At 40.7% G+C, this 15722-nt stretch overlaps 1 protein-coding gene across 1 annotated transcript; it reads left to right on the forward strand.

Moving 5' to 3' along the window:
* The first annotated feature begins 1907 nt into the window (after positions 1-1907).
* On the forward strand, positions 1908-15509 carry CSRP3 (cysteine and glycine rich protein 3). The gene is made up of 6 exons (XM_059848317.1): positions 1908-2017; positions 7744-7874; positions 11564-11732; positions 13128-13263; positions 13728-13821; positions 14847-15509. Exons 2-6 carry the CDS (start codon positions 7763-7765, stop codon positions 14924-14926), a joined length of 591 nt encoding a protein of 196 aa, XP_059704300.1. The 5' UTR covers positions 1908-2017; positions 7744-7762; the 3' UTR covers positions 14927-15509.
* Positions 15510-15722: the final 213 nt, after the last annotated feature.

The raw sequence follows: 15722 nt of genomic DNA on the forward strand, positions 1-15722 counted from the left end.
CACATGCAATTCCAGTTGCATATCTTGAGTCTTTTGGTTCCAGTCCCAGGTGCTGCTAGCCACAGTTACCCTGGAATGACAGGTAATCCCAAGTAACCTGTATTGATCCAGCTGTTCCTTAGAGCTGTAAAGAGCCTTCCAACAATCCTTAGAGGGGCACACAGCAGCACAGAAATTAGGCAGCACCCAACACCAGGAAAACTAAAAGTTCATCACCTGCATTTTCCCCTAAAATCCTCTGCCAAAACCAAAAGGAAAATACTTACATTTTGGGGCAAAAGCTTTCTTCATAGAGTTCCCTGCAGTTGATTATGGCACAAATCCATCCAAGTGCATGATCTATAAAATATGAGTGAACATTAGAGAAGGTTCATCCCTCTCGAATGTCAGGGGTCCTAATGTAAGTCACCAAGGGAGAAAACACAAAAATTTAAGAAGCTTCTCAGTGCTTCCCATGTATTCCAAGAGGGAGTTCAGGCCTACCCCAACTCCTCCTTGCTGCCCTCTTACAAGGAACCCTCATACCACACATTGCACTGTCCCCTCCATGCAGGGGGATAGAATATAAGAAAATAAAGATGGTGTAGAAAGCCATCTCACCCCTAAGGAGTTGCAGCTGGGACAATTAGCAAAGATCAGGAACAGGCCTGACTTTACCAGGCCACAGCTGTAACCAAAGAGAAGAAGAGTGCTATAAAAGAGTGGGGTGGCCTTGAGAAGGGAGCTGGAGTCAGGTGGCTCCTTTGTGAAGAAGAGTCAGTGCTCTGAGGAGCTGGTCACAAGAAAACACCAAGAAGCTATGAAACTTTTGTGATAAGGAGACAACAGTATGGAATCCCTAGCAACACCTCTGCTTTTGGCTTTTTCTGATATGGAATAGTTCCATTAACTATCTGGGGACAACCTCCCAGAAGAGATGGAGTCCAGCTCCTCTACTCAGGAAAGAAATAGTCATTCAATTTTACACCAAGGGCCTGTCTCTGCATTATAAAATCTGTACCAGACTCAACAGCAAACTGATTTATATGTTCCTAAGAGTTTTCTCAGCAGCCTCAGGTAACAGACCCCTAAATCCTAAAGTCTGACGTGGATTTGGCATCTAATTTTCTTATGCTTCCATGCAAGTCCCCAGGTTGAGACTTTCAGCTTGAGAGTTCTGGTGCTTAACCCCTGGGATGGGCCCTTTCATACACAGCAAGGTCCATGATCCTGAACAAAGTTGCTAAATTCAGGCATCTGCTCCGAAAAATGAGAATTAGCTTCTGAACCTTTAAAGCCCTGTAAAAAAGTTCACACTTAACTGCCCACATCTCTAACACATCTGCAGCCTCATCCATTTCCAAGGGGCTCAGTCAGGCATGGCAAAGATAACTGTAATAATTACACAGCCTAAATATTATACGTATTATCTACCCACCTTAATGCCTAAAAACAGTAAAAAATGTAAGATTTGAGGTAAAAGCATAATCCTCTGTATCCTAGAAGGCAAACCATGTGTATCTCTCAAATCATGAACTGCAGAATGAAATGCTATTTAGCTTAAAACTGTTGTTTTCCTGAAGGTGCTACAAACAAGTTTTGATGTATTATTATTTTTAACAATTATTTTGGCAAGTTACTTTTGGCAATGTGACCATTAATAACAAGATCGTCATTTCAAGAACTGTTATTTTATGATTCACATTTAAGCAATGCAGTAGAGCAACTGTAAAACTTTAATCTTTACTTCTGATTTGTCAGGCTGCAGTCAGGAATGTCCTTTACGTGTAATCCGAGGGGCTGCATTGCTGTCCACCTACTCACAAGCAGACAGAAGGGAACAAAATGCCAGGCTTTTGTCAGAGGTTATTTTCAGCTTGGTGATAGCAATGGCATTGCTCAGATCCCTGAAACTCTCACTCCCCTCCCAGCTTATAGGGCTGGCAGAAGTGGTCACTGCATTTAAAGAGAGCAGGAACCCCTCCTGTCCAAACTCTTTGAGACCCAAGAAAAGGAGGAGAAAATTCAAGTGACTCCGGTGAGTAGAGTCCCACGGGTTCTGCCAAAAAGGGTTTGGGTATTTTTTTATTCCTAACAGATGACAGAAGCAATTTGTTGCCTGACAAAGAAAACCACGCAGGTATAGTACAGAAATGTGAGTCCTACAGAGCAGTGGTTTAGGTTTGGCATAGCCAGTAGAACGAGAGATTCTTCTGGCTCAGCCAGGCAAGCAGCTCCGGGTGCTGCAAGAGCAGGGCTGGGGGGATCCTCGTTGGAGACACTCGTTTGGACTAGGCAAGACTGGATAATAGAAGTTTCAGAATGTTTAAAAATTTTGTTACAAAGCTACAGAATTATTTGTCTGCAAACAGTCTTTAGAAAGCGCATGTACACAGCATACAAATTTGTGTGCTTTCATAATGGTATCCTAGAAGTAAAAAAACCAAAACAAATCCCCCAAAAATCTTCAAAATATTTAATGTTGGTGACCAATTGGTTTCATATCAAATAATAAGAAAACTTCTGTGCAGACTTGACAAGAAATGGCTAGCTAAGAATGGAGGATGAAAGAATTATTCCCAAATCCATCATTCAAGCATTCTAAGAGAACATAATTGGTCAAATCTTCAGAAAAAAAACCCACCCAAAATTCAAATAAATACATAAATACATACATGTTTTTACTATGAAAAGTCTTCTGCCTAAAGGTAAAAGTATTTCAGAGAATAAAGCTGTGCATGTAGATAAAATAATTCTGTGTCTTATCTCAGTCATCACAGTGCTATTTCAAAGTCTGTAACAGTTTTGCCTGGCACTTAAAGGACTTAATGTAGGGATAAGCATTTAGAGAAGGATCTTGTGGAAGGAATAGTGAAAGCTGATAGTCCAGGATTAGGCCTGGAAAATTGAATGAGTCATTTGTACAGCAGGATGCAGCTTTCCACAGCCACATGGATCAGACTGAACCATGAGCGTGAATGTACAAGCATGTGAATGTGGGGTGGGATTGGTTTCTAAAGTCAGAATGAAGTACCTTATTCTAGTGTCAGGTACTGTATTTTTTGGAGATGCAATCTTAGATTTCTGCAAAATTGTGCATCAAGGAACTTTCAAAGGAAATGTGGCATCACTAGGCTAGAAAATAATAGAAAAAGTGGAAGAGAGAGAAAAGCAAAGGAATGGGGCACTATCTGCTCTCAGCAATGCACATGTGCTTCACATCAAGTAATTTAAAATCTTTTGTTTCAAAGTGCCACATGTAACTTAGTGTGACCAGTGTCAATGAAAAATCAATATTTACTTGAAATTCCCATACCTTGACCTCTGTGTGGCTTTACTGCAGATGTAAGGGGAAAATGCTGGTTATTATGAGATCATGGAGGAAGCTCAGTGTATGACACTGACTAATAAAATTTACCTGTAGCCACAGCCCGCTGAATGCATTGGAATATCAGAAATACGATTACAAATACATAACCAGATCACATCTCCATCAAATGAGCTCAGTCTTCAAACACAAGCCTTCCCTCTCTTGTGGATCTCTCCTGCTGAGGGAGAAGCACGTTTCACAAGGGGCTGGATTTTGACAGAAACGCCTCCAGGCTGTTCGAGATGCAGTGGCATCTCAAATACAGACACATCAAAAGAAAACCTCACCGTGACTGTCAGTGGCAGAGAAAAACCACACCAGCATTTTATTGCTATTATATAAAGGAAGACATATCCTGTTATCCCCACGGTGCTGGTGGGGTGAGTACCACTAGGGACGGTCAAATGAGTCACGGTGGTCACAGGACATGTCACAGCAGAGCTGTGATTAGATACCAGAGTGAAGTTCTGGCTGCACTGGCATTCCCACAGACTTCAGCTGGGAAATTAATTTCAAATATGGCCTTGATACTTTGCATTTCAATGTAGACAGCAATTTGTGAGTATGGTATTTTTATTGCTTGTGTGTTAGGTAAGGAATCAAGGAATGAGTTTTCTTATCCTCTGAGTCTAGACCAAGTAGCTTACCTGGGACTAAAATGCAGAGAGATGCAAGGCACACCCTGCCCACCACTCCCCACTCAGCACTTTAACTGCCAGTGGTCACAAAGACCAATATTGCCCATTCTGTTTATCCCCTTCAAAGCCATCCTGCAGCACATGTGGCAAAGAGATAACCCTGCCAGCCACAAAATACACAGCTCTGCAGTCCATTCAGATAAGACCTGAGCTCTAGACTGTCAAAGGCGTGAGCACATAGAAGGGAAAACCTTGTTTAGCAAGGAAGTGCCAGAATTCATTCCAATTAATCTATGAATTAATTGCATTTTTCACCTGCAGCACAGTCAGGCATTAGCACTGCCTTTTACTCCACATCTCATCAGGCCCATACTGCATCCATTTAGATCAATGGATCAAATTACATTTTTGGATTTTATCCTTACCAATGGCACTTTGGTTAGAGAGAGACCCTCTGTGGCAGTGGTGTGACACCCAGATTTGGACAGGATGACTAACAGCCCAAAAGAAGACAGCTCACAACTGTGCAGAGCACACCAACACTTCAAAGGCTTCCTTGCTCCAAGCCCAACCTACAAAGCAGTGATACAAGCCCTGAATAATGGGAGGCATGAATCCTTGGCTGCACATCTGATGTATAAACTCTGCTCCATATAGAAGCTACATTCTGAAGAATGGCACAAGCTGCTGAAGAGCATTTGAGCAAGCCCAAGAACACTCCTCCAGCTTAACAGCACCCTGAGTGCCCACACGTCGCAGCTAGCACTCAGAAGTTTCTGTGTCACACATTTCTTACCTTTAGGATCAGTCTGCTCTACTTCCCACTCGATCACCAGAATATAACAAGTAGCATGTGATGAGCAGATATGAAAAGTTAACCAGATTAAGACAACAAAATTCAGGGAATTTCATGGGGATTTAGACACTGACACCCAATGAAATTATGGGAAGTGGAGACTTTGGATCTATTTTTTTCTAATGACAAATGGGAGACCAAGTTCTATTTCTATTGAAAGGATGGAGCTTTATCCACTGTATAATTAAATTTAGATGAGTACAAAACTATGAGATTACCTTCTCATGGTGACCCTGTTGCACAGGCAGCATCCCCAGGGATGGCCAGTCAGCTCCAGAGGGATGAGCAAAGCCCAGACAGAAAGAGCACAGATGTGCCCTGGTACCTCACCCAGCTGTTCCTCCAGCCAGCGCAGACATCATGGCATGCACTGCTGTTCTTACACCAGTATCCTTACAGAAATATTTCTGCCATGCCTTTCTTCTTTCTCCTACAGCTTCCCATCAGGTGATGCCAAAAAAACATGGAAAATGTGCATGCATGCCCAGTCATGTTACTATAATTAGCCTCAGGAACAATGATCCTTCTAAGAGCTTTAACCACAGCCCTTGACAGCACAAGGTTCACTATCACACTTTATCAGACTTTTTCAGAGATTATTTTTTCCCCTTCAGCTGATGATGTAACTGGAGTTACTTTCCAACAACTATCCTTGCTGCCACTGTTTTGGAGGCTTGGTGTGCCTTTGAGAAGACCTAAGAGAGAGGAAGCAGCTTTACAGAGACCAGAGGTACAAACTTCTCCTCCCAGCCAGCTGTCACTGCTGCCTCAGCTGGGAAGGGATCCCACTGGAAACCTGATTTGAAAGGGAACACTGTAGACACAAAAATCTCATTTTCATTTTCAAGGAAGTGTCACAAAACTGATTTTTATCCACAGTTGCTCTTTCTTCTTTTAAAATGCTTGAAGCATCACTTGAACTGTTTTCATAAGAGAAAGAAAAAAATGGCACCAATACAAAAGTACTTTAAAAACAGAAGAAAATATAGAATGGCAGAGTGAGAATAAGATTTTACCTACATGAAAGATTCCTTTCTGTTCCTTTATCTCCCATTTAAAAGAAATTGAAAAACCAATTTAACAGTGCTGTTCAGTGAAGGCTTCACTGAGTGAGAGAGATCAAATTCATCATCTGTTCGTCGTGCCCAGTTAGTTTTGTTTCTTATTTCAGCTACATCAGTTTTTTTGCTTCTCACTCGTTACATTACAGATAAGCAGAGTTAGAAGAAAGCTGAGTTTTCGTTTCCTTTCTGCACCATTATTGTTTTGGAACTGCCAGAGCAGTTCTGCCCTGAGCAGCCTCCCAAGAGAGCTGGGAGGGTCTGGAAGAGATTAACGTGTGACAGCAGAAGGCTGAGGCTGGGCTGGCTGAGCTGGGGAGGGTGTTCAGCTGAGCAGAAATCAGCCTCAGAAAGAGGAGGAGAGGCTGGACCTTGCATGAGGATGACAGGCACACTGTCTAGTGAAGGTAGCAGTCACAAGAGAGACTATTTAATTACACAGGGTTAAGGATATGCTAAGAACTGCTGTGGTGAGGCAGAGATGTTTGGATATGCTGGTATCTGCACAGTTATCAAACACAGACTGCAAAACCTGCCCCCATTGCCATGTCTCCAGTGCTATTGTCTCAGTGTCTGTCCCTTCCTTTTGCTGGACAGACAACTCTTTCATACCACTGCAGGATTTTTGGTCTTAGCAGTCAGAATGGATTCCCCTCAGAGTGCAGAGCTGGCATGTAGACATTGTTCATTTCATTCTGAAATTCAGAAGATTAGAGGGCAGAAGTCACTGAGACGATGATAAGCACAGGACATTAGTCCAATGTAAATATATAATAAAATGTTGGTCTAAAATGCAAGTAATTGAAAAAAACAGCTCTGTTACATTACTGTTGTGATAAATTCCCTTCTCTCTATCACCTGACCTCAGAAGAAAATTCTCAGGTAGCAGGCCTGATTCAGCCTTCAAAATCCTCCTCTTAGTTAAAAGTACCTTTTGGTGAATTTAATCAAACACAAATAGCACAAGCAGGTTTCAAAATAACTATAATAAGAAGGTGACAGGTTTTCCAAGAAGGAGGAGGAAGGCCCGTGCCAGGAGCTTGGAATAACCAGATAATTTGGTGTGCAGATGACAAGATGACGTCCCAGTCTTTCCAGAAACGATGACTCAAACAAGAAAACAGAAGGGCAGACTGGGGGCTGGGGTTGTTCCAGGTGTGTGACAGCACAGTCACAGGGAAAAGCACTCAGCCTGACATCAGGAGACCTGGGCTGGGCTCCTGCCCTCCTGTGTGACCTTGGGCAAGGCACTCCAGTGCTAACTGGAATAGCAAGAACTGGAACAGAAACCGTGGCTCTTTTGTTTCTCTGATGTTTAGATTTTAAATGCAATTGACAAAGAAAAAAACCACACTTTAAGCACCTCAGGAACCTGTCCATTATTACTTTACAATGCCTGTGCAGTGCTGAGATCTTGTGGCTGTTTCATGAGGAGCTCAGAAAAGGTTATGTTGGAGTACAGGAAAGGGCAGTGTTGAAAGAAAACGACTATTTGATGGCAAACAAACCCTAGATCTTCTTTTCCAGAAGAGGGTTGAGTGGTCCTAGCACCTTTTCACTGAAACACCTTGCAATCATTTCACATATTTACCATCACAATATACCAAGCTAAGGAATATCCTTTTTTACTAGAGAATCACAGGGGTTTAGACTGTCCCTGTCCCCAGAGCACCAAGGGAGCACCCTCACTTCTGCTACCACACAGGTATGAAGTATATTGTAAGTATGCAGTAGCACTTGACTGGAGAGGGAGGAAATTTTTTTTTTTTAAGTGAAGCTGTTCCATTTAAAAGAATTCACATTTGCTGTTGCATTTATTAATGTAATTTGGTTTCCTAGGTTAACCCTTCAGACAAGGATGCCGAACTGGGGAGGAGGAGCCAAGTGTGGGGCCTGTGAAAAGACAGTGTACCATGCTGAGGAAATCCAGTGCAATGGAAGGAGCTTCCACAAGTCATGCTTCCTCTGCAGTAAGCTGGGCTGAATAGTTTAACATCACAGCACCCCCATAGCTCTGTATAACTCTTCCATTAAAGCCAGAACATTTCTTTTTGTATTACTTGGCAGGCAGTTTTGCTGCCTTTTACCTGAAGCAATCTGCCTCTTGGGCTCCTGGCTTTTCTTTGTCCAAACATAGGATGAATTTTGTCAGGGACATGAAGGTGCTGCAGAATCACAGTATCTAAGTCCATCTCCAGGACACCCTTCTGTCCCACAATGTGGCACACCACAGGTTTGCTTCAGGTCAAAAAGCCCAGCAGAACTAAACAAACAGCACTCATCAGACAGGAGGATGATTACTTCTTTCCTTTTAGGAGATGATTACTTTTGCAGTGAATCCTGACATTAATTTTTTTCATCCTGAAAAGCTGAAAGACCCTGAGGTCATCAAAACCTCCCACCAAGACTCTGCACGTACCTCAGCCTCCTTCCTGTATTTAATGTCATCCCATTTCACTTACTCTTCCCCTCCACACTCCTCTGTGATGTTTGGCTTCCAGGAATTTTGCTTTCTCTGCAGAAGAGGCAGAAAATTTGCAAAAAAAAAAAAAAAAAAAAATCAAAAAGAAGGTACCAATTCAGCTCTGTTTGCTCTTTGTGGAGAGGGAGGAGCAAACAATTTGCTAAGAGCTAAAGAGAGCTGAAGAGTTTATCTTGCAGGCAATACTTGGGATTGGTACCTTTGCAGTACAACTCCCAGTGACAGTTTAGGAGCCACTGAATCCAATTTTCTCCCTCCCTTTCTGGAGGAATAGAGACTTCTTATTTGGAGGCATCAGACTAATTTTACATGCTTAGTTGACACAGCTTAGCTAATTTTACATCCTCTTTGCAGAATGAGACCGAAGGACACACCTGAGCTGTCTTTGCCTTTCTCCAGGTGCCTACATTGATGCCTAAACACCCAGACAATGCCTTTAGTGATGCTTAAAAGGCCAAGTAAGAAAGGATTCCCTCAAAAAATTTTCAATTAACTGACAACCTTCAGCCACTTCTTACAGAATGGTAAAAGGAAAATCGCAGTCTCAACTAAAACTTTTTTTAATGCTTCCATGTTCTGCCTATAACAATAAATAGTAAATAAAAATAAACCTCTGCCCCAATAGAGCATAGTTATGAATATTTCTCAGGTGTAGTCTTCGTTCTTAGTACAACTGAATTATTTTCTTTTAGTGACTCATGATAAACAATTTACATTCATTAGCTCCATCAAATATTTGGTTTGTTGTGGGGCTTTTCTTAGTTGGTTGGTGGTGTATTTTGTTGTGGGGTTTTTTCTGTTTCTTTGTTTGGTTGGCTTTTAAAATGTTCCTTTATTTGCCCCATGTTTTAAGTCTGAATTAATTATTAATAGGTTAGATACTAAAAATAGTATTCCCATGAGAATATGTTTAAGGTCAAAACCTAAAGATGCATCTAAATTGCCCAGCTGGCATATAAAAGGTATGTTAATTGGCTTTACTTCCCCCCATGATTCACATACAGTATTCAGCAGCTCTGGATGCCTCAGGATCATGTATCACATTCATGGGCTTTTCTATGAATCATTTCTAGGATTTCATTTCTCAACAGAAGGAAACCAATTCTCCCCAGCCTAAATTCAGGCATGGAAACAGTTAGTTTAGCTGCACTTTTATATATTTCTATATAAAACTATTTTAAATATATCCTCTATTTCGTATTATATTTGACCAGGTACACAAAGCACATCAGTATTTTTTGACCAAAGAGTTCAATTCCAGCAGAATTATAAACATTCAAAGCAACCTGTTAACACAGGAAGAATCAGACAAGCTAAATTATTTATAACACTTTCTCTCCACTCCATAGTTTTTCCCTACAAGTATTGCAAGAGAGAAATTTGTTTCCAGCAATCCCTCCTTCCCGTGCAGACTCAGCTTTACCTGCAGACTGATGTTTCACTGACAGCTTTTACCCAAAGTGCAGCTGTGGTGGACATTTGGCAGGATCTCACTCCATCAACCTGGATCTCCTCAGTGCCGGCGGGAGCACAGGATCTGTTGGCAGATGACAGGTCTCAAAGTTATTTCAACAATAGCACTTGCTCCATCTGTCATGGTGAATTGATACCCTATCCCTAAGGTACCAGAAATAGAAACACTATCTACTGCTAGAGTTTCCATCATCCCTTAACTCCCTTAGCAAATACAATTATCACCTCAAAGCAAGAGTGTAGTACAGAAGTGCCTCATTTTACTTCTGTTAACTATAAAGGTCTTTGCAAATTATTTCCCCCTCCATGCAACACAGGGAGGAGGAAAGCCACAAAGATAACCAGAGAGCTGGGGATGTATCACTGGTTATACTGCCCCTTAACAGCAACCTGGTCTGAGGGTTGCAACTGCATGATCTTTTAAGTCCCTTCCAATCCAAATCATTCTAGGAGTCTATAATTAAAGCTGCAGAGGTTTCAGGGTGTAAATTCCCTGTGGTGGATCAACTGGACTCAGAGGAAGACATTTAAAGTAAAGATGGGGAAAAGGGGCTAATCAAACCCTCAGGTAGCTCCTCCAGATCTTGCACTTCCAGCCACTTTCAATACTTCTGTATTTCACAGCTTTCTGTTGCACATGTGAACTCAACAACTTTGTTTTCCAAGCTATCAATAGCCCATGACTGGAATGCTCTCTGCAGGGTAAGCATTTCTTCTAAGGAACCTGGAGAGAAAGTTTTTGCCTATTTTTTCCCCACTTCTAATCAACCACTGTTGAACAGTGAACAGTTTGTAAGAAGTACTGCAATAGTAATTTTTTAGCATACTGGAAAATCCTGGTTTTCAAGAGAGACTCTGAATTGAAACATCTTCCTCTCTCTCTCTGTGGGGTGGAGGCTGTCTCACACCGAGTTCCCCAAGTGGTGCAGCAAACACAGGCACCAAGTAGTGAGGAGTGTAGCTCCTCTATTTTTTCCTCATTCATTATTAGTAGTGCTGTAGAGGACATAATTTGTAATTTGTATTCCCTGATGAAAGCTGGGCATTCCTATGACACCTTCTGTTCAAAAGTCTGTCAGACCTTTCTTAGTGAGCCAAGCTAAGCTGTCATTCTCTGTACCAAAGATGATTTGTAAGAGCACTGTTTGGGAATGGCTACAACCACACTTCCTCCATCCTGGAGGAAGTCAGACAGAACTGACACTTGCTTTGCCTTGGTGCCACAGCTCCAACAAACAAATAGTGATAAAAAAACCCAACATGTGCTGTCTGACTCCAGCTAGGAGTCGATGTTAAACCCTCTCTCAGAAACACACCATGAAAGAACAGCCTGGGCTGAGCTGAGAAACCACCACAGACTCAGAGCAAGTATTCTGAAAAGTCCAGATCAATGTCCCTGCAACCTTCTTTCCCCCCTTTTTTAAGGTTTGGGAGTTCAGGATGCCCAATTTCAATCTCAAGCCCATTTTAAGCTTCACAGATCTAGATTTCCCTGGGGTTACAAGATAACTTCAGAGTGGCAAAAGAAGAACAGGTTACTTGCACACACACACATATCTCCCCTTTACTTCAGCAACAGCTCAGTCAAGTTTTATACTGACAAGTTTTATACTGACTGGCTCCTTTTCCCACATTTTTAAAGCTAAACAAAAAGAAATACTAATAGCAATTATTTTAACCGTGCCTTTCTCTCCCTGTTTTCAGTGGCTTGCAGGAAGGCTCTGGACAGCACCACAGTAGCAGCTCACGAATCTGAAATCTACTGCAAAACCTGTTATGGGAGAAAATATGGCCCCAAAGGGGTTGGCTTTGGACAGGGGGCTGGATGCCTCAGCACTGACACCGGAGACCACCTGGGCTTGAACCTGCAGCAGTGAGTCAAACCCCAGTGACAGCTCCATTTTCCTGATCCTTCTTGTCTCTTACCAGGGTGTTTTATATATTTCATTCTGTTTCAACAGAATGAACAAGGAGCAGAGCAGACTTTCTTACACCCTTTCCTTCCATAGACACTGTAATTTACAGTTTTTAATGATGCTCAGTTTCTTTAAACCTCCTTTACAAATGATACCCTCCTTCAATAGGTAATTATTCTGCAGAAGCAGCCTTTATATGCCACCACATATGTAAATATTCACTGCAATTGTAATCTGCCATTTGTAGCACAGTGGTAAAGTCACATTGACCATAGAAAAAGATTTTTTTTTTTTCCTGTTAGAGGCTAAAATACAGTTAACATTTTACTCTAAGAGAAATAATCACACTACCCCATACTGTTAGCGCTCCTCTCAATGGGGGAAATAACATTTCTAACATTTCTCAATGGGGGAAATAATATTATCCTCCCTGTGGTTCAAATAACACTTACAAACACACTGAGAATGTGTTTGAACAAAAAAAAAAAAAAAAATTCTAATGGGATACCATCCTCCGAAAGCACATAATTAGCTCTGACAGTTCATTTTTATAGGATTTTCCTGCAATTCTCAAAGTTGCACATTTCTAAATCAATCAACAATGCTTCTTCTTCCCTCTGGTGGTCTGCTATAAAGAAACCAATTAACCAATATGCTGTGCAGGAAATAAAAGCTTAAACAATGTATTTAACTGTAGCTCCTTGTACCATACAAATCCATTACGGGCAGAGCTCTGCACCCAAAACTGTTGCATCCTGTGGATAAAATTACCTGTTTCAGTCCAACTATCTGAGAATTCAGAAATCATTCCGTGAAAGGCTTTATGCACAAAGATTTAAAGCACAAAGTCCAGAAATAAAAAACAAAGCTACTTTTCTGATGTCCTTTTGACCCTAGGCCAGGTAAGAACCCCAATTCCCTGTCCAAATGTTTCACTGCCTAATGAAACAATGGCATGCAAAACCTGAATTTTTATTTTCAATTTGATAAGTACCAGCAGATAACTAGTTACAAAGACTAGAGACATCTTTTCCTTGTATTTTCCCTGTTGCCTCTCAATGAGAGAAAATTGTTTTTTAATTTTCATTAAATATAATCTTTTGTGCATGTGGCTGCTGACAGCTCCATGTATTTAGCCCAGAACAGGTAATATCAGAGCTTACAGTACCAGCTTCTCAATCATACAACACAGAGTTCAATAGAATACTTTGATTTTCTTCTTTTTTTATCCCATTTTGCATGTCAGAGACAAGCAATTTAGTATTGTTTATGCCTTACTAAAAAAAAATTAATTAAATCATTTTTCTAAAGAAGATAACATTTTTAAACAGCTTTAAAAACTTCTGTTTTAGGGGGTCACCAAAGCCTGCTCGCCCCTCAACACCAACTAATGCTTCAAAGTTTGCCAAAAAGATGGTAGATGTGGATAAATGTCCCCGTTGTGGCAAATCAGTGTATGCTGCAGAAAAGATCATGGGAGGAGGAAAAGTAAGTAGTGACTTCAGCACTAGGAAAAAAAACTCCACCATTTTATAATGGTGAGAAACTATAGCTCAAGGTACTCTATCATTTAAATTTTCATTCATAAAGAAAACACAAGGATGAATTTGCAAATTGCTACAACAGGTTTAAAATCTTGTACTTTTTGTAAATATTTTTCAATTTTTTGCTTCTTACTGATATCTGAGGACCAAGCACAGATTACTTCACTAGCTGGCCCTTCCTCCATCTCTGGGTATATTTATAAACATTTATGTGTAGTGGCAATTGAAGATATATTAGACAACGTAACTGAAAAAAGACTAACCCAGAATGACTAAAAATGGAAGCCGCAAGATTTACAAATGAATTGTAACCTTTCCACACCCCACAAAGCAGTGCTTCTTTGTTTCTTGTACCTGCTGGCTGTGCACTGTCTGTGCCACGCCAATGAATTGTGTCCCCTTGCTCAGCCTTGGCACAAGACCTGCTTCCGCTGCGCCATCTGTGGGAAGAGTTTGGAATCCACCAACGTCACGGACAAGGATGGAGAGCTCTATTGCAAAGGTGAGAGCTGCAGGGAGCTGAACTGGGCTACAGAGTCAATCTAAAGTGAGTCTCTTTACACCCAGCACTGCCACTGTGATTTACCTTGCTGTATGCTGAACACCCCCAGGAAATTTCATCTTTGTCCTTTTTTAACAACCTTCTGAAAGCAAAGAGCTATGGTAACACTGCAGTTTCAGCTTCTACTATTAACATTTAAATTTTAAAGCTATAATTTTTCTACAGATGGGACAACCTCTCAAATCTGTCAGACCTTCTAACAAAGCACTGGCCACGTCTGCTGGGCAGGCTCTAGTACCTGCAGAGTCTCATTCACTAAAATCAAAAATCCACAAAGATACAGATCTTTGGTCCTCCAAATCAGCATTCTTGCCAGTAAAGTTTTAAAGATATTTCCACTGCATTGGTAGCACAGAAGATAATGCAAAAATGGTAAATTACACATCTAGATGTTCTTCTCAGATTCACAAAGTCCACAGAATTCACTTGACTCCTAGAAACAGCTTAAAGGGAAAAAAAGTACGTGAAGCTTTTATATAAAAGGCTAAACTTTATAGAGAACCCTAAAGAATACTGGAGTTCTGGGACTTTGGGTACAGTCTGTCAACCACAAGTGGATCAAATTGGCATATTTGGAGAAATATGCTCACCATTACCACTTAGCAGAGTTGTGATAAACAACTATGCACACATCAACCAATATAGAGTTCAAATGGAATTACTTAAATGCCCATCAACAGTTTCTGGATTATGCTCCAGTTCTTCTTTAAATTCTCTGGCTTACTCCATATTACTCATCAGACCAAGTTTTACTGGGCATTTTCAGATAGGAAAGTAGTTTTAATGAAAGTATTACTTAGCTCTAAAAAAATAGATAATTTCTTAACTTATGGGAAATTCACTATTTCAGATTTCCTTCCTTTTTATCAACTTAAATTTGATAGTAATTTAAAAATGAAAACCAAAAGACATTTCCCTCTGAGAGCCTTCAAAGTACCATTTAGCTCCTGCTCCTTCTTTTGCAGTTTGCTACGCAAAAAACTTCGGTCCCAAAGGAATTGGGTTTGGTGGCCTCACTCAAGTGGAAAAGAAAGAGTGTGAATGAGAAGAAATGGATGCAACAGACTCAAACTGCTGTTGATGACACCAAGTGATAGCTGTCAAGTAAAACATTAACACATAATGCTAAGTACTTAGGGCATTCGATTAAGATTTTCCTCCTTGCAGGAAAAAATTGTGAGTTGTATCTTAAATTCTTAGAGTAGATTAAAAAGGTACAATGATAACACTAGACTCATGTTTGTGTTTAGTACATAAAGACAAGGAACATTATTGCTTCTTAAACTAGTACTTGTCACATTTCAGACTGGAATTTTAGACTCATAGTGCCCCATTACGACAGGGATCCCTTCTGGAGCGAAGGGTCCAGGTGTTCCCAGTTAGATTGTATTTTCTTTTTTTCACAATGTTAACCTGTCTGTATTTCCACCAGTCTCCTAGTTGAGTTTTGATTATGCTGGCAATTGTGTTAGAACACGTAGATGTTATTTGCTTTGAGACAATTAAAAAGGGTTTGAAATTCTCTGAGGGAGGTATTTCTAAAAAAAAAACTAACATTTTCTCAGGATACAGTGTTATAAGTTTTGTCTGCTTTCAAGCTACAATAAAGTACTTATTGCTTCACATTATTTTTATTTTTATTTGCTTGTGCTTACACATTCTGCAATGTTTCAGATAAATGGATTTCACCAAGATGAATGAAACCCCTCACAAGAACTGCATTTCCCTACAGTACTTACGATGTCCATTCTGGAGGGTATCTGGCTTTAATTTCCTGATCTTGAACTCTTTCCCTGCTGGTTTTCATTGTTACCTACTTTGACTTGCATTCATATCCCACT

This window comes from Haemorhous mexicanus, chromosome 6 (assembly GCF_027477595.1).
Source record: "Haemorhous mexicanus isolate bHaeMex1 chromosome 6, bHaeMex1.pri, whole genome shotgun sequence".
NCBI lineage: Eukaryota > Metazoa > Chordata > Aves > Passeriformes > Fringillidae > Haemorhous > Haemorhous mexicanus.

What these genes read in the sequence shown, in the direction of transcription:
- CSRP3 (XM_059848317.1), top strand. Translation starts at nt 7,763, where the DNA reads ATGCCGAACTGGGGAGGAGGAGCCAAGTGTGGGGCCTGTGAAAAGACA. An exon ending in AGATCATGGGAGGAGGAAAA is followed by an intron (nt 13,264 to 13,727) that starts GTAAGTAGTGAC and finishes CCCCTTGCTCAG; the next exon opens with CCTTGGCACAAGACCTGCTT. An exon ending in TGGAGAGCTCTATTGCAAAG is followed by an intron (nt 13,822 to 14,846) that starts GTGAGAGCTGCA and finishes CTTCTTTTGCAG; the next exon opens with TTTGCTACGCAAAAAACTTC.